At 37.6% G+C, this 24,659-nt stretch overlaps 1 protein-coding gene across 1 annotated transcript in view; it reads left to right on the top strand.

Annotated features, from left to right (window-relative positions):
• wdr59 (WD repeat domain 59) overlaps positions 1–24,659 on the top strand; it is a 300,882-nt gene that overhangs the window by 158,349 nt on the left and 117,874 nt on the right. The window contains exon 18 of the mRNA XM_039763605.1: positions 22,605–22,758. Coding sequence (XP_039619539.1) covers positions 22,605–22,758 — 154 coding nt within the window. The remainder of the gene's footprint in view (positions 1–22,604; positions 22,759–24,659) is intronic.

Here is a 24,659-nt window from a genome sequence, read left to right as displayed (position 1 = left end):
CTGTCTCTGTGCTGTGATCAGAACAAGATTCAAACTGGAGTTTTTCAAATAGAGCATTTATGTGCATGTGAGCCTGCAGGTGTACAGAACGAAATGGAAGTTGAGAAATGGATCACTAATTAGCTAAAAAATCTGGATTTAGGCTATCTTTCTTTAGAATAGGTCTAACAGCATCAGTTTTCAGAACAGAAGGGACAAATCTGGAAGATACAGTAGGTGACTTTTAATTGTTTTTGTTTAAAGAGGACAAAATACAGGTATACATGTTTTTACAAGTAATATAAGCATATAATCCATAGGACATGAAATATGCTTGCATATACTGTAATAGAACCTCCTTGGGTTGGGTAAATACAGGATACCTTGGGATAATAAGAAATAAGAGAAACACCGCTGCTAATGGAGCTCCGCTTCAGATGTCCGTTTCTCGTCACGGACGAGACCAAGAGATGCTCAAGTTGACGTCTGTGGGTTTTAATGGAGCAGTGATTATGATTATATCAAGGAGAAGAATGGGCAAAATTAATAATTTGTTATTTAATGGAAGTTAGAGTTTCCAGGGTTGATCAAACAGTAAAACTTTTTTTTTATGGCAAATTTTATATTAACATTTTAATAAGAACTATATGCAAACAAGATGCTGTGTGTCAATATTTTTTTTATTTACAGTATCTTATGTATCTTATTGTTCGACAATCTAATGTTATTGTTGGAGGGGCAACAGTGATGCATTATCAGGATGCCAAGATGATGGTCCATTAGTGAGAACAAAAGGATTCAGATGCCACTTGTGGTTATGGTCTCCGTACTTAAAAAAAAAAAAATTCATAGCAGTGATACAGGGAAGGATGAGTTGACTGATTCAAGGACTGTAATATGGTTCAAGCTGTAAGGAAAGGTTGGAGGAGATAAACCATTTTAGTTTATGCAAAAAGAGTTTAAATGATTTCATTGTTTCAGATTATGAAGGGGATTAATATACGGTTCTCAGGTCTTATCTTCAAAAAGAACATGGTTACACAGATGGAAGGTTGTTAAAAATAGGTTTCACACAAATATTATAAAGTTCTTTTTCACACAGAGAATCATAAACACGTGGATAACTTACCATGAACTGAGGTAGAGGGTAGCATTTTAGGAGACATAGACAAGCTTTTTGGACTTAATAGCCTGTTCTCATCAAAATGTTCTATCTTGAATTAACTGAAGATAAATATGAATCTTAAATATTGACAAAGCACATTGTTACAATTTTTAGCAATGCTAATTTTAGAGGCTGACATGACTTTTCACACTCAAATTAAAATTGTTTAATTTTAATGTAATTTTGAAATGCAGGTAAAAAAAAGTCCATTATTATAAAAATGTTGTAAAACATATTAATTTACTGCATTGATCTTTATATTTCCTTTTCAAGTATGTAATTATTATATAATAACTCTTCTTGAGTGCTTAAATATTAGTAACAGCATGTTTGCTTCTGTTTCCATGTCAACTAAAAAAATGTTTAAAAATGTGACATTTACTCTAAAAATAATATTTGAACAATTGTGAGGAGAACAGGCCACACTGACACACAAACTCACTCACTATTCACCTAGATTGTCCAAAATAACATAAAGTTCAAATTTGAAGGCTGTTTAAGTCCTACTCTCTACCACACTACTAGATATGTTTCTTTGTGTCTGTGGTTCTTTGCAAGAAGAAAAACTTTCTAATAATTTATGCAAAATCTGCCCTTAACAAGCTTCCAACTGTGTCCATGTGTTCTTGCTTGAGAATTCATTTTAAAGTAACAGCTAAGATTCATTGAACTAATTTCTTTCATAATTTTAAACACTTTGATCATGTCCGTCACGTCTTTTGTCTTCTAAATTTGTGACTAAGCAGCAAACAGCCTACTATCACATCCCCCACCGGCACACAATTTTCTCAGCTCAAGTCTGTTTACCTGCGTGTCAGTTGCTTAGAGTTGTATAGAGTGAGAAGTCAAGCAAAATGACACCTTTTATAAATACTATATCGTTATTTGGAACACATGCATTTCATGTGTGTTCTGTGTCTTCATAGATCTATGTACACACATCATTAAAAAAGAAATGTTTTAGTCATAATTGACAAAATGTAGACATGAAGTTTATAATGTGTGAAGCCTGAAGTCCAAATATCAAAGAAACAAATATAATAGAACAAGTGCACTTTTATTCAAAAATATAACTACAGAAAAACAACCCGCGTTAGAGTGCGATATTGACACACATTTGCTAAGAGCACTGTGGTGGCGCAACGGTATCAGCTCTTGACTGGTAGTCTGAACTTTACGGGTCCGATTCCAGATGAGTCAGTTTTGAAAGTGAACTGCATGTATTCTTACTATTTTAAAATAAAAACATGCATTTGATTCCAGTCTGTTACAGCTGGTGTAATTTATGATACTTGAAAAGGTTAGCTTTTTTTTCTTTTTTCCTCTCAGCCGCGTTCACGATCCCAATTCAAACCAAAAACCCAAACCAACCCCACTCCCCAGTACCCCCACCCCCGCATTTGACACTGCTGTTTTCTCAGATGCACTATAACAGAGGCAAACTGAAATCATGATGATTGTCCTACATTGGATCAAGAATTCACTTTTGCCATCGCTGTATTTTGTATATGTACAGTACATGGGAAGCTCTGCACTCGTGACTTTATGCTGTAGGAAGTAAGTAAATAAAGATAATATCTATATAGTAATAACAGTAATTTTATTATTATATAGCAGCTCTGTCTACCTATCATATAGTGCCTTTCCTTCCTATCTATCTATATATCTATCCCCTTAGCTGTTTTTTTTTATATCTATTATACAGTGCCCAATGGGGTGCCAAACCGGCAATTACAATGATTTTCGGAATATATTGTCATTCCTGAATACAGTAATCCCTCGCTATATTGCGCTTCGACTTTCGCTGCTTCACTCTATCGCGGATTTTAAATGTAGGCACATCTAAATATATATCACGGATTTTTCGGTGGTTTGCCGCTTTCTGCGGACAATGGGTCTTTTAATTTATGGTACATGCTTCCTCAGTTTGTTTGCCCAGTTGATTTCATACAAGGGACGCTATTGGCGGATGGCTTAGAAGCTACCCAATAAGAGCATGTATTACATATTAACTAAAACTCCTCAATGATATAAGATATGCTTCCTGCGCGGTGCTTGATTTTTTGCTTCTCTCTATCTTTCTCACTCTCTGTGCCTGACAGAGGGAGTGTGAGCAGAGGGGCTGTTTGCACAGAGGACACTGACGCTCCTCTACAAAATGCCGCTTTATCGCGGTGCTTCTGTATACTTAAAATGCACGTATTGATTTTTTGATTGTTTGCCTTTCTTGGCGAGCGGTCTCTCTGACATTCTCTGCTCCTGATGGGCGCTCCTTTAAAGATAAGATATGTTTGCATTCTTTTAATTGTGAGAAAGAACTGTCATCTCTGTCTTGTAATGGAGCACAGTTTAAACGTTTGACTAAAGGGTGTTATTTCATGTCTAGAGGACTCTAACAATGTTAACAAGTTGGGAGAGTTTATAAGGGCTTAAACTATATAAAAATAACCATACAAACATATGGTTTCTACTTCGTGGATTTTCACCTATCGCGGGGGGGTCTGGAACGCAACCCCCGCGATCGAGGAGGGATTACTGTATATAAAGTCAAAACTTGAATATATAAAGTCGTCATCAGAATATATAAAGTCATTCCTGAATATATAAAGTCAGAGTTAGAATATATAAAGTCACTCACGAATGTGTAAAGTCAAAGCCTGATTATATAAAGTCAGTGTCAGAATATATAACCTCATTCCTGAATATATAAATTTAAAGTCGGATTATATTGATATATTAATTGAAACAACTCAGGTACATTTTTAGTAAACTCAATGAGTTCCTACTACAATGTAATGAACTAAGTTAAAAAACATCTTCAAAAAAATATTTAAAAAAAAAAAACACACTGTTCAGTTAATTCATTCAAAATGATGTATGTGCCTGGCATTTTGAACACTATATTTATTTATTCTTTTTGTTTGGGTGCATTTTTGGACGAACCTCACAAGCCCAATCGACTCTGAGTGGCTTCTGTCGAAGTTTACCTTTCACTAGTACGAGTGAAATGACAAGCACGGAAGTTTTTATATATTCGGGAATGATTTTATATATTCCAACTCTGACTTTATATATTCAAAAATGAGTTTATATATTCCAACGCTGACTTTATATAATCAGGCTTTGACTTTATATATTCAGTAGTGACTTTATATATTCCAAAGCTGACTTTATATACAGTATTCGGTCGTGAGTGCAGATCTGGATAGCTCGCCGATTGGAGAAGATTACCTGAAACTGGAAAGGGCCGTGTAGTCCGCGGCTTCAATTACGCAATTACGCGAGCCTGGAGCAGCAGGCACACCGGCTACAGCAAAGTCTGCTGCTTCATCTACGGTACAAGAAAGCACAATTGAACTATCTGAACTGAAGGTGTTGCTCGCTGAGCTCACGCATATATAAAGAAAAGCGAGAAGGCTAATGAGAAAGCAACGGCAAAGGCACTTGAGAGACTGAAACAGGAATTGAAACAGGAGATGAAACAGGCCAATGAATGGCTGCAACAGGAATTCCAACAGGCAAATGAAAGGCTGCGTCAAGAGGTGCAACTTGAGCTTCGACAGGTGCTGGGTAAAATTGAAGAGCGCATTCAGAAAACTCGGTTAAACTGAGCACGCTTACTGATCAATTGGAGGATTTCAAGGAGACATTCACGAATCGGATTGAAATGGCCGAACATTTAGCTACCAGTGCCGAGGAAAGAGCAGTAAATGTCAGTTCCTAATGCAAAAAACTCGGAGACAGACTGGCTGTTTTAGAAGGTGGGAGTAGAAGGTATAATGTCAGAATTTAAGGTCTGCCGGAGAATCGAGAAAGTTCAAACCCTGTGAAATTTGCAGCTGAACTTTTTTCTAAAATAATCGGGGACGACTTTAAAGCAGAATCTGAAATAGCAGCGGCTTACCGCGTACGCGGATCAAACACCATCAGACCCCAACCAAGATCTTTTATAGTTCGTTTTGAACGATTATCATTTAAGCTAGAGGTTATGGCACTCCTCAGAAACAAGGAAGATATTATATATGAAAATAACCACATTCATATCTTCACTGACTTCTCTCCAGCAACAGCTACTAAACGCACAGCCTTCTATAATATTAAACAGCGGCTACAGCAAGACAGTGTCAAATACAGCCTCCTGTATCCGGCAAAACTGAAAGTGGAAAGGCAGTTTCAATTCTATGTCTTTGCTAGCAAGGAAGAAGCAGAAAAGGAATTAAGAAAGCTGATCCCGGGACTATTCTGATACATAATAGTGAGCCATGGCAGTTAATGATAAAGCAAAGATTAATAATCTTTTGTCTGATCTATTTGTTTTAAAATACGGGTTTTTATCAGAATATATTCTAATATATTCTCCTTATTAGTATTACTAGGGCGCTATCGGTTTATGTTTTATTGTGCTTAATTATTCTTTTTCCTCCTTTTTTTTCTCTTTTTTTTTTCTCTAATTATTTCATCTCTACCCTAAACGAGACTGTTCAATATCATACCCTTGGTTTACTGTTATTGCTATTACTGCATTAAGACTTGTTATGCTTCTTCTGGACACATTTTTAACACCATCCCCTGGGTTTATTATCTGGGTGTATCATCTTAATGCACTAAAATTGCTGAAGACTATATATATATTTTAAGTGCAAAACTCCTTTTTTTTTTTTGAGATATCTCTATTTTTTAACCCTAAAGCACCGCTGCATTGGAGCTTGTTTTGCTTTGGATGTACTCTGTCTCTGGGTATGTCAGACGACTGGGACTGTGTGAAGTGGGTTTTAGCCTCACTTGGGGAGGCAAAAAGGGAGGGTGGGGGTTAAGGGGGAGAGAAAGAGAGCAGGCCTGATCTATACCTAATCTATCCTCTCAATCTTTATAATTATAATAAGACTATAAAATGACATCAAAAACTCAGAATCAGTGTCTCCATGATGGGACAGTTAACTTCGTAAGCTGGAATGTTAAAGGCCTGAATCACGAATTAAAGAGAAAGAAAGTACTCTCTCACCTAACAGGTCTAAATGCTAAAATAGTATTTTTACAGGAAACCCACTTAATAAGCAAGGATCAGTTCCGGCTGCAAAAGACTGGACTGGCCAAATGTTCCATTCTAGTTTTACGAAGAAAACTAGAGGTGTGGGAATTCTCATACATAGAACAGTACCATTTGTAGCATCAGATGTAGTATTGGATCCTGAAGGGAGATATGTAATGGTCATGGGAGACTTATCTAACTGTAAAATGATTTTGATAAATGTTTATGCACCTAATGTTGATGATAAGGAATTTATACAAAATTTATTTGCATCCATTCCCAATCTGAACACTCATAAAGTTATAATGGCTGGGGACTTTAATTGTGTTCTAAATCCACTTTTAGATAGGACTTCCTCCACAGGGGGAACGGCATCTAATACTGCAAAAATAATTACAAAGTTTATAACTGATCACAACTTATCAGACCCCTGGAGGTTTTTAAACCCAAATTCAAGAACATATTCTTTCTACTCACCAGTACATCATTGTTACTCAAGGATCGATTACTTCTTTATAGACAATAACTTCTTGCCTAAGATTAAATCTTGCAAATACGATGCTATTGTTATTTCTGACCATGCACCTATGATCTTGGAGCTAAAATCACTAAGCCCCATGCACTCACCCTGCAGATGGCGCCTCAACCCGCTTCTATTAGCTGACGAGAATTGTACTGAATTTATATCCAAACAAATCAAATTCTTTCTAGAGACAAATACATCCCTGAGATCTCTGCAGGAATACTCTGGGAAACTCTTAAGGCCTTCTTAAGAGGACAGATTATCTCATATCTTTCCCACAGAAATAAATCCGAGGCCAAGAAAGTAGCAGAGATAAAAAGCAAAATTACTAAAATAGATGAAGAACACGCCAGACTACCAAGCGAGACTCTACATAGGAGGAGGCAGGCTCTACATTCAGAATTAAACCTCTTGACAACTAAAGAAACTGAACAACTAATTTACAAATCCAGACATCATTACTATGAACATGGGGAGAAAGCTAATAAGCTTTTAGCTCAACAAATTCACAAGCAAGAAGTGCGCAACGCAATCTCGGTAATCACTACTACGAACGGAGATAAAATCGTCGAACACAAAAATATAATGCACACTTTCAGAGACTACTATAAATCCCTATATACCACTGAGTTTAAAGAAGACAATACACAATCTAATGCATTTCTGGATACATTACAGATACCACAAATAGACGCTTCTAGTGTGGAGGAACTTGATAAACCTCTGGCGTTATCAGAATTACTAGATGCTATAAAGTCACTCCAAGGGGAAAGCAGCAGGCCCTGATGGCTACCCTGCAGAATTTTATAAGAAATTCTCCGCTCAGCTAGCTCCCCTCCTATTAGCAACATTTACAGAAGCCAGAGATAACCAATCTCTTCCACAAACCTTTCGCCAAGCACTAATCACTGTCTTTCCAAAACAAAATAAGGACTTATTACAATGTGCATCATACAGACCAATTTCACTTCTGAATAACGACGTTAAAATACTCTCTAAAATCTTAGCCAGAAGGATGGAGAAAGTGCTCCCCTCGGTAATATCACAAGACCAAACTGGATTTATTAGGGGCCGGCACTTATCTTCAAATCTTTGACGCATGTTTAATGTAATATACTCACCAATGTAGAAAGCATTTTAAGACGGAGAAGCTTCTATCTGTGGCACCCCTGCAAGAGAACCACCTCTTTCAACCTTCACAAACATGTGCAGTTTTTAATATCTGGAAAAAATTTGGAATTAATTTGCTTAGAGATCTTTATATAGACAACGTCTTTGCATCCTGTGAGCAATTACATTCCAAATTTAGCATTCCAGCTACACATTTCTTTCACTATCTTCAAATCAGAAACTTTGTTAAACAAAACCTTCCAGATTTTCCTCATCTTGAACCCTCATCCATGCTGGAAAAAATATTGCTCAATCTCAAGGACTTAGACTCCATCTCTACAATATATAAAATCATTTTACAATCCCTCCCTTTCAAAGATCCATGAGGACACTGGGAAAAAGATCTCTCAATTAATATATCAGAAAAGGAGTGGAAAGTAGCAATGCAGAGAAATCACTCGAGCTCCATATGCACAAAGCATACAATTATACAACTTAAAATTATATATCGAGCACATCTGTCTCGACTAAAACTCTCCAAAATGTTTCCAGTCCCAGCCTCACTAGGTCACATGTTCTGGTCCTGCACCAAATTAACATTATTCTGGACAAACATTTTTAATTACCTTTCAGTTAGCTTTGGACTCACAATCCCTCCTAACCCATTAACAGCTGTGTTTGGTGTTCTTCCAGATGGGTTTAAAGCGAAGAAAGACAAACAGATTGTTATTGCATTCACTACACTCTTGGCACGCAGACTTATTCTCATAAACTGGAAAAACCCAAACTCTCCTCTTTTAAGTCAGTGGGAAACCGATGTGTTATATTATTTGAAGTTGGAAAAAATCAAATACTCAGTTAGAGGATCCATTACAGACTTTTTCAAAACATGGCAGGATCTAATCAGTAATATTTTAAAATAAGTTCATAAAGCACAGAGAATTTATTAATTTAGGTATGTTTACAAGCCTTAAATTTAACTGTTGGCTTGCTCTCTCTCTCAGGGGTGGGGATCGATCTGTTCTTAACTTAATTTTTCTCTTTGTAAAAACTTGATTGCTTTGTATGGATTGTAATAAAATTAATAAAAAATAAATTAAAAAAAAAAGTTTGACTTTATATATTCAGGAATGACTTTATATATTCCGAAAATCATTGTAATTGCCTGTTGGCACCCCATAGGGCACTGTATCTATACTAATAAAAGGCAAAGCCCTCACTCACTCACTCACTCATCACTAATTCTCCAACTTCCCGTGTAGGTAGAAGGCTAAAATTTGGCAGGCGTATTCCTTACAGCTTACTTACAAAAGTTGGGCAGGTTTCATTTCGAAATTCTACGCATAATGGTCATAACTGGAACCTATTTTTTTCGTCCATATACTGTAATAGACTGCAGCTCGATGGCCGTGGGAGGCGGATTTGAGTCCCGCGTCATCACGCCTCCCACGTAATTGAGTGTCTGCTCATATAAGGTCAATATTCGCGGGTGAAGGACTGTGCTTATGCAAACGACCTTCGATGCATTACTCCGAGCGGCTCATGTGAACTGACTGTGAACGTAGTACACATACAAGCATATTCATAAGTGCAGCTACTGCGGAAACAAAGCACACGGTGGAAAAAGTCAATGTCCAGCTAAAGGAAGACAGTGTAAAAAAATCCCATGCATGCAGTGTGTGATGTCTCAGATAAGAGTACCGATTTGGGTAGTGAACATGATGAATGAAACCTTTTATCTTTACAACGGTTGACAAACACGGAATGTAACTTGAACACAACACATCCTCCAAATTGTCTTTTTCATAACTTCTTTAACACTAGAATTACCAGAGCTTACGAAAAAAACTTGTAGATCCGTCCCACCTTAAATCACTTCTTAAATCCCTTCACACCTCTCTTTTGTCCTTTAAATGTGCTGATAAACTCAGGCTGCAAGCAGCTGGCTATTCCATCCCCCCACCGACACCGAACGTGCACAAACTTCTCCCAGCTCATGCCTTGATTGATTTTCTGGGAGTGAAGTGTTTTAGAGTGGAAATAATAGATCGTTGTTTGGAACACATGCATTTAATGTCCGTTTGTACAGTAATCTGTGTAAACACATTGTTAAAACAGAAACGTTTTTTATATTCTAGTAGTAAATGACAAAATGTAGGCATAAACTATATAATGTATGAAGCCTGAAGTCCAAATAGCAAAGAAACATTTTCACAAAAGGTACAAATCTAACACAACAATTGCGCTTTTATTCAAAAATATAACTGCAGGAACAAAAAACCGCCTTAACATGCGACATTGACAGGCATTCGTTATGACTCCCTCCGTGGCGTAATAGAATCAGCTGCTGCCTGGGAATCAAAAGGTCGCGAGTTCGATCCTCCACCACTCCGTCTTACTATTTTAGAATACAAACATACATTTGATTTCAGTTTGTAACAGCCGGTGTAATATATGATATTTGTAAAGGTTTTTTTTTTTTTTTTTTAGTAGTTCAGTAGTCACGAGCCCAAACACACCCCACCCTACATCTGACACTGCTGTTTTCACATAGACGCGTTAAAATAGAGGTAAACTCAGTCTCCCTTCTACATCGGAGCAAGAATGCACATACCATTGCTTGCATACTAAAGTGTCATCAGGCACTTTTCGTGGCATTACACACATTTTTGAGTATGCCCTCTGCACACTATTTGTGACTTTAGGCTTTAGAAAGTAAGTAAATAAATAAAAATAAATCGTGTCATAAAATCATTTCTTCAAAACATCACATATATTTGTCTCTTTCTTTTTTTAAAATGTGCGTGGATCACTGCCAGCATGTTGTAGCACACAGCATCTGGCCACCTGCATGTTCTTGCGCGCACTGAATAAGAGACAAATATACAGTCTGACTGAGAGAATCAAGACTGAAAAAAGCAAACATTTAGAAATGCCATACTTTTACAGCTGATCTGACGCTGTTCATTTTCAAATAATATTGCATTAGTGCAACAATGTTTTCTGATTGGTACTATTCAGATCATAAAATGATTTCTTCAAAATGTCACATGTATTTGTCTCCTTCTTTTTATTCCACTGCTGCGCTGACATCGTACACCAGAAGGCATGAGCTTATTCAGTGCGGCAGGAGCACGCAGGTGGCTGGTTGCTTCTACTATCACAAGGTTTTTTAAAATGTGCGTTGATCACCGCCAGCATGTTGTATGTAGTACACAGCAACTGGCCACCTGCATGTTCTTGTGCGCACTGAATAAGCTCCTGATCTGACTCTAAGTAATAGCGCCAGCATAAATTCAAACCCGATCTGACGCTGTTCATTTTCAAATAATATTGCATTTGTGCGATGATATTTTCACATATATTGTCTCTTTCTTTCAGGTGTGTAATAGAAACCACAGCTTAGAGAGAAGTGTGTAGAACGCTTCTTACAGGAAAAGGCGATGGACAAAGAAAAGATGATGCAGCATCAACAAGCTTCAGTTCTTTATTTACCTTTTAGTTACCTTTATTTAGTCACTTCCTACAGCGTAAAGGCACATGTAAAATGCAGAGCTTCCCATATACATATACAAAGTACAATGATGGCAAAAGTGCGATGTGCATTCTTGTTCCGACGCTAGATCTGCAGTGTATCACAATACATTCTCTTACCAATGGTAGCGAAATGAAGTGTCTGCATGCACTTTTTGTGGCATTACACATGTATTTTTTGAGCATGTCCGTGCCAAATAAATAACATTCGAGCTATAGCGCGTCTCCAAATAAATAACATTCGAGCTATAGCGCGTCTCCAATAAATAACATTCGAGCTATAGCGCGTCTCCAAATAAATAACATTTGAGCTGTAGCGCATCTTTATGTGATCCAATTTTTCACATAAAGGTGCTCTATAGCTCGAATGTTATTTATTTGGATCACATAAAGACAATAACATTCGAGCTATAGCGCATCTCCAAATAAATAACATTTGAGCTGTAGCACAAATTTTTGTGATCCAATTTTTCACATAAAGGTGCTCTATAGCTCGATGTTATTTATTTGGATCACATAAAGACACGCTATAGCTCGAATACATACATGTATGTCTGTATATATATATATATATATATATAATGTGTGTGTGTGTGTGTGTGTGTGTGTATGTATGTATGTATGTATGTATGTATGTATGTATGTATACCTACTACTAATAAAAGGGAAAGCTCTGACTGACTGACTCACTCACCACAAATTCTCCAACTTCCCGTGTAGGTAGAAGGCTGAAATTTGGCAAGCTCATTCCTTACAGCTTACCTACAAAAGTTGGTCAGGTTTCATTTAGAAATTCTACGCATAATGATCATAACTGGAACGTATTTTCGTCCAAATACTGTAATAGACTGCAGCTCGATAGCCATGGGAGGCGGAGTTTCATATTAAAGCATTTAACCAATCACATTTCAGCCATCATTTGTTGCCAGGCAAAGAGGCTTTCACAATCCGTTGTGCAGGCACACTACACAGAATAAATGTCAATTAATCTGTTGCTTCAACCAATCAGATTTTGAGTTGGTGTCAGTAGGACCCTCTAGCAGGTGTACGGCAATGTAACAGTATTCAGACCCATTGATTGGATAGAAGCTGATATGAGGAACTCTACGAGGCTCTGAACGCACCACAAACGCTCCGAGCAAAAGATTGTCGCACACACTACGGCCAACTCCATGGCAGGATTCTGGACAATATTATTTGCGAGACACAGACCACATTTCAAGACCACGAAAACCTGATGTTTGTCACGCTCCTCGAGCCCCAGAAGTTTCGGGAATACAAGAAAAATTTCACGCATGCAGCCTTCTCCAGTTTAACACAAGAGCCACGGAGCGCTTTTGATCTGTCTCGGCTAAAAACAGAACTGACTGTAATGTATGCCATGGATGATTTTGCAGGAAAATCTCCCACTGATCTCCTTGACTTCCTTCATCAGAAAAATCTGAATGAGAGCATGGGGCAGCTGTTCACATTGGTATATTTGGCGGTGAGCATTCCCGTGTACATTGCTCGTGTCGAGCGGATATTTTCAGCCCTAAAGCGAATTCAAAATGTTGCGATTTTCCTAAGTAATATTGCAAGTTTATGAATTCTTATTGATTTTTTGTATGTGTGTCGCGGCTGTGGCTGCAGTAGAAAGGAACTTGTTGACCCCTGGTTTGTCTATTGAATAAAGGCATTTATTGTGGCTACAGGAGATATATATATATATATATATATATATATATATATACAGTGGTGTGAAAACTTTTGCCCCTTCCTGATTTCTTATTCTTTTGCATGTTAGTCACACAAAATGTTTCTGATCATCAAACACATTTAACCATTAGTCAAATATAACACAAGTAAACACAAAATGCAGTTTTTAAATGATGGTTTTTATTATTTAAGGAAAAAAAATCCAAACCTACATGGCCCTGTGTGAAAAAGTAATTGCCCCCTTGTTAAAAATAACCTAACTGTGGTGTATCACACCTGAGTTCAATTTCCGTAGCCACCCCCAGGACTGATTACTGCCACACCTGTTTCAATCAAGAAATCACTTAAATAGGAGCTGTCTGACACAGAGAAGTAGATCAAAAGCACCTCAAAAGCTAGACATCATGCCAAGATCCAAAGAAATTCAGGAAGAAATGAGAACAGAAGTAATTGAGATCTATCAGTCTGGTAAAGGTTATAAAGCCATTTCTAAAGCTTTGGGACTTCAGCGAACCACAGTGAGAGCCATTATCCACAAATGGCATAAACATGGAACAGTGGTGAACCTTCCCAGGAGTGGCCGGCCGACCGACCAAAATCGAAGCGCAATATAGCGAGGGATTACTGTATACTTTATTCGCCATCAATAATTGTTTTGGTAAAGCCATGCTCTGTTTAATCCTCCTTCCATTTTCTAATTTTTTCGCGAGATGTAAAAAAAATAATATATATATATATATATATATATATATATATATATATATATATATATATATATATATATATATATATATATATATATATTATTTTTTTTTTTTTTTTTTTACATCTTCTGGCTTCCTCCTATCTTTAATATTATGCACATTTCCTTTGAATTTTTGAATATTCCCCATTCTTACTCTCTTCCATTCTTTCCTTCTAAAACGTATTTAGCATTCCAATTTTTATGTAAGTTATATATAATTTCCTAGTATGAAGAAACTACTATGACCAGTATAATCATGGTAATATTGTATAAATAGCATGCATATTATGTGAAGCGTTCATGGAAATACCAACAATAGTTAAAAAATGTGAAGACCAATTTAAAAAAAAAATTTTTCAAAGCTTATCTAATGGGTAATGACATGTCAAAAATCAAACTCACATGGTGTTGAACTCAGGACATCAGTATAAACTACAAACCATCAGCAGGTTGAGAATTAATGTGCTGATCACCTATGTTAATTTATTCTTCAGTGAACTTTAAAATTTCCCTATATAAATGCAGTGAGAGTTGTTTCCAAGTACTTGGCGTTACACTAAAATTGTTTACTTTGCGTGTTGGACTTCATCAAGGCTATGTCTTGTCACCATTCCTATTCCTGGTTTTCATGGATTGGATATCAAGGTACAGCCAAGGATTTGAGAGTATCCAGTTGAGATGGCTAGGAATAGCATTGTTGTTTTATGCAAAAGATGATGTCTTCTTTGTTTCATGTGGTGGTGATCTTTGGCATACACTCAAGCGATTCACTGCAAAGTGGGAAGCAGATAGAATATGAATCACCTCCAAGTCTGAAGTCATTATTCTCTTTTTCAGAAAAGATTGGATTATTCGCTACAGATGAGGGTGGACAACTTTCCTTAGTGGAGGAGTTCATGTATCTCAGAATCTTATTTACGAGTAATGTAAAAATTGACCATGAGATCGACAAATAGATTATAGTGGCATCAGCTGTGTTTAAGGATGGAAAAAAATTGGATCATGAGTAAAAATGGCAGACTGTTGACACTTTATGATTGGATGAGAAATATCTCTTGGCTGGCTTTGTAATGCCTGTGAATTACCCATGAGCTAAAATCTATAGCTGAAGACAGGGAAGTCTGGGCCGACCTGCTTGTCATGCTGGCACTGTGGTCCTCATCAGGAAAAGCAGCTGAGAAGATTGAATGAAATGAACTTTAAAATTTGTGTAAATGACTTTTTATACCAAAAATGAGCAACTTCAGGATTCCTGAATCTTATTTAACTCTTTTAGGGCTAATTTGTTTTGTTTCTTATCTCCCAGGGCTGAATATTTTTCCAAAAACTAACATTTTTTAAAAAATAACACAAAGCAATTGTTTAACATATCAAATCAACAAAAAATATTTACTTTTGACAAATATTACTGTCTTGCATGTTGTATGAGCCTGCATACTCTATGATTTCACATACATATCACATCAATTTTACACAGCAAAGTCCTGCAAAGTCTGATCTCGCTCAAAGCAGCCAATTTCAGTCATTGCCACATTGCACTGCTTACAATACGTTTTGCTTTGGTACCTACTTTTCAATTGTCTGTTGCTGCACTTTCTCACATATATTGTTAGTGTGTACTGTAGAGAGACAAGTCACCCTTTTGCCATCGTGCCATTCCACTGCCACCAAGTTTTCTGCCCACATGAAAACCGTTTTGTCACCTCTTTTCATCTTCTGAAACTTTATGAACTTTATGCATGGCATTATAGCCTGGCTCACCCCATGGGATTTGCTTCTGTTTATTACAGAAGTGAATAAAACTTTGCAGCAGCACGTACCTATCACCATGCTGCATAATCTGTCCAAAGCCACCAGGGGACAAAGCACGTTTGGACCAATGCTCCCTGAAGTTATATCACCAGTTCTGTCCCATCTCTATTTGTAATACCACAGCACGCTTCATCTCATCTTTTTTTGTAGGTTTACACTTTGAAAAATGAGAATGCGATGCAAATGCAGCCCGCGATTCAAAAAATTTCTCTGCCTACCTGTTTATCTCATCTGACGGTAGCTGAAAAGCAGCATCAGGAGAGAGCAGCCTGAAGTACAGCAGCTGGTGATCTGTCGTGTCCAAAAGCAAGCCAATACCGTCTTGTGAAGTCACGCGAACCTTGCCATAGATGCATCGGCTGCGCGAAGCGCTCAACTGGCAGCAGTGATCAGGAGATCGAGCAAGAGAGTGAGAAGCCGGCATCGGCTGCATCGGCTGCGCGAAGCGCTCAACTGGCAGCAGTGATCAGGAGATCGAGCAAGAGAGTGAGAAGCCGGCATCAGCTGATCAAACACCAGCCGATGCCGGCTTCTCACTCTCTTGCTCGACCTCCTGATCACTGTCAATAAAATCCGATTCTGAAAAATCAGAGTCCGACTCGACTGTCTGCCGAGTGTTTTCTTTTCTGCTCTCACTTTGCTCCCTTGTCACATGTCGATGCCATCTTGCCATTGTTTACATTTCACAACTCACACACACGCTAGGATTAGTTGCCGAGTCAACAAGTCTAGCATTTCTCCAAGCACAGAGGGAATGCCTGTGATATGACAGTGAGATTTGTCGCCATTAACAGCTGATTATCGCCCTCTATCCCTGGATGTTGACTTTAGTCGACATTCGCCCTCAACCCCTCCTGTCGACAAAAGTCGACATCCGCCCTAAAAGAGTTAATAAGCCGTATATACTCACGTATAAGTCTGGTCTTGAAACCCAAAAAATCGATCATAAAATCAGACCCTGACTTATACGTCTGTTCAAAAATACACTTAAATTTTTTTTTAACATCTTCTTGCTTCCTCCAGTCTTGCACCAGTTTCCCAGACACATCGAAATCATAATCTCTTGGACCAATAGCGTGATTTTTCCGCATTCGGCTTGTATGACCCATGTTATAAAATTCCAGAATTTATACGGTAAAATCAAGTCCCTTATTATCCGTTGGAGAACTTAAACGCGAGTGTATACAGTATGTACATATCCTATGTAAGAGTTAAAGGAATTTTATAAACAATATGACACAAATAGCCAACTTCTCCAACCAGGCAAGTGTAGAAAGCATGTACAGAATATATGTACTCTGGTTTTTATCTTCCATTCCAAAGATGAATGGTAGGTTAGTTGATAACTCTAGGGCAGCCCTGTAAGAATTGGTGTCACTGGACATGGTGCTTGCCTTGCACCTAATGTTGGAGAGATTGGCAGTCGTCCTCCTCTACCCCAAACTGATTTAGGCATGTTTTAGAAATGGATAAATAGATTATGAAAGGTCGGGAAGTTGATTAATTAAAAAACACAAGGAACATGAATGTTACAGGAAAACCCTAAAAGTGGCCAACTACAGTAACCAATGCAATTTATAAATAATATGAATATCATCACCTGAAGGTCTAAGAAAAACTTTGTATGCTTATATGATGGGTCTTGTCCTGAGAAAAATGAGCTATCTTCTATATTAGCAGTTGTATCCCTTTATGTCAGATTATGCCCTCCTTTATTCATAAATATTCAGTCAGTCATTTTTCAACCCGCTATATCCTAACACAGGGTCACAGGGGTCTGCTGGAGCCACTGGAGCCAATCCCACCCAACACAGGGTGCAAGGCAGGAACAAATCCCGGGCAGGGCGCTAGCCAACCTCAGCTTCATAATATTGAATAGTAGTAATTAACTCAAACAAATGAGACATTTTCTGAGCATTATAGAGGAGAATAGAGGTTGTAGCTAATGATGCAAATCAGCAGCACAAACATCAACTTAGAAATTGTAGTCAGAGCAGTTCTTACAGATGAGTTGCTTTTAACATCAAATTGTTAATGTAATCTGCCATACCTTACACACTATCCTCACATATGTAGTATCTAAGGGACATTACATTTTGCAGCCTAATTATCTTTTTCATGTTGTGATGTGTTTTGTCAGGACTGCAGCTTACAGGTCAAATGCCGAAGTAACGAAATTTTCAGAATAATGAATATTTTTTGTTGGTCTGGAAAAACATTCATACAACATCATGTTTAACAGATTTATTTTAACAAAATGTAAATTTCAGTATAACGAGTGTTTTATTGATCAAGAATGGCCACTGAATATGATGCAAAAAATACTTAATGTTGTGCCTACACTTTTGCTGAGTTTTGGGAAACCTGCAACATGCTATTTCTTTATTGTTAGACCAAAAGAAAATGACAGTCTGCTACGAAATTTCCAATCTCAGGCACTCTTGGTGAATCTCAGTGAGAGTGTGGGCACGACATCATATAGTTGAATTCTGAGTTAGTTCTCCACCCAATGTCCATGTGGGTAATTGTTTCATGTACAGATACTGTACTGTTCAAGTATCATCTTGCTTCTCAAAGTTATTCTTGCAATACAGTGATCCCTTGCTGTATCGCGCTTTGACTTTCGCGGTTTTGCTCTATCGCGGATTTTATATGTAAGCATATGTAAATGTATATTGCGGATTTTTCGCTGATTCGTGGATTTCTGCGGACAATGGGTCTTTTAATTTATGCTACACGCTTCCTCAGTTTGTTTGCCCAGTTGATTTCATACAAGGGACGCTATTGGCGGATGGCTTAGAAGCTACCCAATCACAGCACGTATTACATATTAACTAAAACTCCTCAATGCTATAAGATATGCCTCCTGCGCGGTGCTCGATTGTTTGCTTGTCTTTGCCTCTATCTCACCTCTCTGACATTCTCTGCGCCTGACGGAGGGGGTGTGAGCAGAGGTGCTGTTTGCACAAAAGCTATTTGCCTAGTGGATACGGACGCTACTCTAAGAAATGCCACTTTTTCGAGGTGCGTCCAAAAGCACACTTATTGATTTTTTGATTGTTTGCTTTAATCTCAAGCTCTCTTTCTCTCTCTCTCTCTGACGTTCTCTGCGCTTGACGGAGGAGATGTGAGCAGAGGGGCTTTTTGCACAGAAGCTGTTTGCTTAGAAGATAGGGACGCTCCTGTAAAAAATGCTGAAAGGCTACCTTCGCATTGATCCCTTCATTGCCGCTGCTTTATCGCGGTGCTTGCATACTTAAAAGCGCAACAGCCCTATTGATTTTTCATTGTTTACTTTACTCTCTCTCTGACATTCTCCGCTCCTTATGCGCACTTTGAAGAGGAAGATATGTTTGCATTCTTTTAATTGTGAGAAAGAACTGTCATCTCTGTCTTGTCATGGAGCACAGTTTAAACTTTAGACTAAAGGGTGTTATTTCATGTCTAGAGGGCTCTAATAATGTTAAAAAAGTATTTAGAAGGTCGTAAACAGGTTTTCTATGCTCTAACTGCGAAAATATTAGATTTATAAATAAAGAATCCTACTTCGTGGAAATTCATTTTTCTGTCTGGAGCGGATTAACCGCGATAAACAAGGGTTTACTGTATAACTGTGCGGAGAATATTTATAAACAGTGTGGGAGAGTTTCTAAGGGCTTAAAATATATAAAAATAATCATACAAACATATGGTTTCTACTTCGCGGATTTTCACCTATCGCGGGGGGTTCTGGAACGCAACCCCCGCGATCGAGGAGGAATTACTGTAGACAAAAAAGTGAGAAACAGTGTCAGTTTATGCTGCGAGAAAAACAAATTAACAATCCTTGAAAAAGTTAATTTCAGAATGAAGAAAGATAAAGTGGTGAAAGCATTCAGAATTGCATATTCAATGCTGTCAACATTTTTGAAGGATAAAAAATAGAAGACAAAGTTAAAGACCTGAATAAAAAAAAAATTAGAAGCACATTTGTATTTCTATATAAAAAAAAAGTTAAATCTAACTCCTCATTCTCATTCTGTTTTGATACCTGCATTTCTATTAAAAATGTACATCTTAGTTCTCATTTTCAAATAAACCATGTTTTGCAGTTTATGAAGCTCGTTTATATATATATATATATATATATATAAATATATATATATATATATATATATATATATATATATATATATATATTGTCAGACTTGGGTCACAGAGTTGCACGAGAGACAGGAAGGTGAGTCTAGGTTTCCAAGAATAATACAGGCACTTTATTACTGTAAAGAGAAGGCAGGTACAGTCTCACAGCTTCATTCAAAATAGGAGCTGTTACTTCAGCACTCAAACACATGAGATAGGACCTGCAGTACCTGCTTTAGCTTCCATCTTCGGATTAGAAGAACACCAGCGGCTTGGAATCACCGCTGTGACAGAGGAGGTCTGGAGAAGAATGATCAAGAGAGTGCAAGGAAGAGCAGGTCAAATGTGTTAATTGTTCTAAACATCATGCGACAAGCATGTTATACATTAAGCCTAATCCTGCAGAGGACAACCGATTACTTTGCCCTATGTTTACTGTTTACCAGATGCATCAAAGCAGCTATGGAGCTCTCCTTGCACCACTGCCATTAGAGATTGTGAATAGCTAGCAACACCGGTCACAACAGAATGCATATTTTCCTAATATGTGTTATAACAAAATATTTTTATGGTCCCAATGATTTTCTTTACAATGGGATTCTACCTGTATTTGGTAACTCATCCTGGCTGAATATAATTGGTTTATGAAAATATTCAAAATCAAGTGACAGGTACAGTGCATCCGGAAAGTATTCACAGCGCATCACTTTTTCCACATTTTGTTATGTTACAGCCTTATTCCTAATTGGATTAAATTAATTTTTTTCCTCAGAATTCTACACACAACACCCCACAATGACAACGTGAAAAAAGTTAACTTGAGATTTTTTGCAAATTTATTAAAAATAAAAAAATTGAGAAAGCGCATGTACATAAGTATTCACAGCCTTTGCCATGAAGCTCAAAATTGAGCTCAGGTGCATCGTGTTTCCCCTGATCATCCTTGAGATGTTTTTGCAGCTTAATTGGAGTCAACCTGTGGTAAATTCAGTTGATTGGACATGATTTGGAAAGGCACACACATGTCTATATAAGGTCCCACAGTTGACAGTTCATGTCAGAGCACAAACCAAGCATGAAGTCAAAGGAATTGTCTGTAGACCTCTGAGACAGGATTGTCTCGAGGCACAAATCTGGGGAAGGTTACAGAAAAATTTCTGCTGCTTTGAAGGTCCCAGTGAGCACAGTGGCCTCCATCATCCGTAAGCGGAAGAAGTTCAAAACCATCAGGACTCTTTCTAGAGATGACCGGCCATCTAAACTGAGCAATCGGAGGAGAAGGGCCTTATTCACCTGATGGTCACTCTGTCAGAGCTCCAGAGGTCCTCTGTGGAGAGAGGAGAACCTTCCAGAAGGACAACCATCTCTGCAGCAATCCACTAATCAGGCCTGTATGGCCAGACGGAAGCCAATCCTTAGTAAAAGGCACATGGCAGCCCACCTGGAGTTTGCCAAATGGCACCTGAAGGACTCTCAGACCATGAGAAACAAAATTCTCTGGTCTGATGAGACAAATATTGAACTCTTTGGTATGAATGCCAGGCGTCATGTTTGGAGGAAATCAGGCACCGCTCATCACCAGGCCAATACCATCCCTACAGTGAAGCATGGTGGTGGCAGCATCATTCTGTGGGGATGTTTTTCAGTGGCAGGAACTGGGAGACTAGTTGGGATAAAGGGAAAGATGACTGCAGCAATGTACAGAGAGATCCGGATGAAAACCTGCTCCAGATCGCTTTTGACCTCAGACTGGGGCGACAGTTCATCTTTCAGCAGAACGACGACCCTAAACACACAGCCAAGATATCAAAGGAGTGGCTTCAGGACAACTCTGTGAATGTCCTTGAGTGGCCCAGCCAGAGCCCAGACTTGAATCCGATTGAACATCTCTGGAGAGATCTTAAAATGGCTGTGCACCGACGCTTCCCATCCAACCTGATGGAGCTTGAGAGGTGCTGCAAAGAAGAATGGGCAAAACTGGCCAAGGATAGGTGTGCCAAGCTTGTGGCATCATATTCAAAAAGACTTGAGGCTGTAATTGGTGCCAAAGGTGCATCGACAAAGTATTGAGCAAAGGCTGTGAATACTTAATGTACATGTTATTTCTCATTTTTTTTATTTTTAATAAATTTGCAAAAACCTCAAGTAAACTTTTTTCACATTGTTATTATGGGGTGGTGTTTGTAGAATTCTGAGGAAAAAAATGAATTTAATCCATTGTGGAATAAGGCTGTAACATAACAAAATGTGGAAAAAGTGATGCGATGTGAATACTTTCTGGATGCACTGTAAATACCTAAGTAGAACTTTATTTGCTCTACTGAATAATATAGGCTAATTTGAAGGGTCATATATGCTTAAGTTCCTTGTCCTGAAGCAACAATAAGAACATCAATGAAGTAGCACCAGTTAAGTAAGGTAAATGTTCTTAATTGTTTGAACCAATATGAACACAATATTCAATCAATGCTAGATTGTTGGATGCGACCGGTATTTCGAGAGAGTAATATAAAACATTCTTACCTCTAGATATAGAGAATTTTATCTGAATTGCCAAAAGTTGTAAATGGTGCAAAATGTTTATGTACAAAAGTTTGCATTAATCAAAGAATACAATTCTTAAATATCTTAAAATAATTCCTGAAGGATCTGTAATTAAAAGAGTCCAGATTATGATTATTCATAATGCTTGTCATAGATTTAAAATAATAGTTTATATTTCCTCATTAGTATTCAACTACATTAGAGCATTAGTATAACTTTTTTGCAAGTTTTGTTTTTGGTGAAATAATGTGCCAAATGTATTTTACTAAAAGAATGATCAGGGTCATGAAGCTTGATTTGTAAACATTATCTAAAGCCATCATTTTAAAATTGTGTTTTTCAGGTCTTTGTCTGCACTTTCTGCCTACCATAGTGGAATGATGACCCCTATGAAAATCCGCACAGAATCCCAAAGCACTCTTCGCCTATATAGTGGAAGCCCTACTCGCAGCGAAAAAGAGCAAGTCTCTATCAGCTCCTTTTACTACAAGGAACGAGTATGACACAATTTCATTCAAACCACTGACTTCACATTATTTCTTTTTGCTGATGTAGATGACATTCTAAATACAGAAAAGACAATTGATAGCAGTAAGGAGAACAGGGTTCTCATTGTTTGTGGAGTTTGCATTTTCTGTCTGTGTCTGTATGGGTTTCCTCCAGGTGCTCTGGTTTTCAAAGTTCAAAGACATGTAGGTTATGTGGATTGATGACACTTAATTACCTCTAGTGTGTTTGTGTGCATGTGTTCACACTGGAAAAAACTGGCACCATGTCCAAGGGATTGTTCCTGCATTATGCCCTATACTTAATTGGCTAGGCTGCAGCTCCCTGCAACCATGCTCAGGATTAAGTGGGCTTAAAAAATGGTATGATATAGTTTGTGGTAAAGCAGCATAGTACAAATATATACTTTTTTTTATATCAAAGTATTTCTTTCCATTATTAAATTATCTTAATATGCTAAATGCTGTACTATGCAGCAAAAGGCAACATTATGCATCAGCTTTAGCTAATTTCTTTATCCCCCAAAAATTTCAGTCCACATCAAAGCTCTTCTTATGTATCTTTAAGAGGCATTACCTTGTTGCTGAAGCTACAACAGGACTTTAAAAATTGGTCATTTGTTTTCTCCTAAGTTGCCGTGCTTTACAATTCAGTCTTTTGTGGTTTATATATTACAATAACAATGCTTTGACATTCATTGTTAAAGATCCATCCTTTGAGTATGAAAGAAAACAACTAAAGCAGAAGAGGCTCACTTATGCTAAACAATTTTTTTTCCTCTTTTATATCAATTCTTACTTTTTTAATGTACTGTTAATATTTGAACCTTAATTATCTTGAAAATTAGTATTTTAGAGAAATTTTAAAAAATTAACGTTAATTTTACAAACCTGCTTTATTCACTGCTGGGTTATAGAGCTGCTGGCAATACCAGGTGCAGGGGGCTAACCTTAGAGGAGATACTGATTTATCTCCTTGTTTTTTTCATTCTTGCTGACCCAGTTAACATCCAGGCAACACATATTAAAATGCTCATGTCTCAGCTGGTGTAGACAAATGCCATATAGCCACTTTGTTTGAATTTTTTGCCAATGTATTCTTCCTACAACTGTTGCTGGCAGTCCACATAGTCCCACAGTCCTCTATGGAAAACTGTGGATGCATGTAATTCATATGAAAGTGTGACCCTGACCTATATACACTGGTTAGAAAATGAACAGATTCTAGTTACAATCAGGGAATGAATGCAAAGTCTCCTTTCATATATAAGAACAGTGTAGGACACTATTAAACACTGAAAACAGGCAAAAATCAGTTTCTAAATAAATTCCTTAATGGGATAAAAGTAACAGTAACTTGAATCTTTGTGTGTGTTTTGCCTCTTTTTTTTTAAATAACAAAGTGTGATTCCCATGCAAACACAAAAGCATTTTCATACATGCCATCTGCTGTTTTCCTTTTCAACATGTGTTGAAGCTGTGCTGTATCATCAACTCTGTGAGCCATTTTATATGTTTTTTTTTTTTCTCTCGACCATTATCATGTATTATTGTGCCATCTGGAGTATTTTGTCTTCTTGCAGTCACAGATGAGCGTAGTACCGATTTTCTCAGTACTGCCTATACTGTAAAACAGCTGGTACTATTAAATTTTTGGAAATTTAGTGCTAAATTTGTACCAAAATATTGGTTCTTGTGACATCCCTATGTGCAGACTACCACTGCAGAGCCTCTGTTAAGCTCAAACACATCACCTATCTTCCATGGCCACAGAGCATTTTTGTTTATTAAGGCAATATTTAGATGTCTTTTGAATACTACAAAATAGCTAATGCATGTACTCTGGTTTGTGCCATATTCCAGACACATGAAGATTACAATTTTTGACAACA

The sequence above is a fragment of the Polypterus senegalus genome, chromosome 9 (genome assembly GCF_016835505.1).
Source record: "Polypterus senegalus isolate Bchr_013 chromosome 9, ASM1683550v1, whole genome shotgun sequence".
Taxonomy (NCBI): domain Eukaryota; kingdom Metazoa; phylum Chordata; class Cladistia; order Polypteriformes; family Polypteridae; genus Polypterus; species Polypterus senegalus.
The sequence above is the reverse complement of the archived record's forward strand: the minus strand, read 5'-3'. Positions and strand labels throughout refer to the sequence as shown.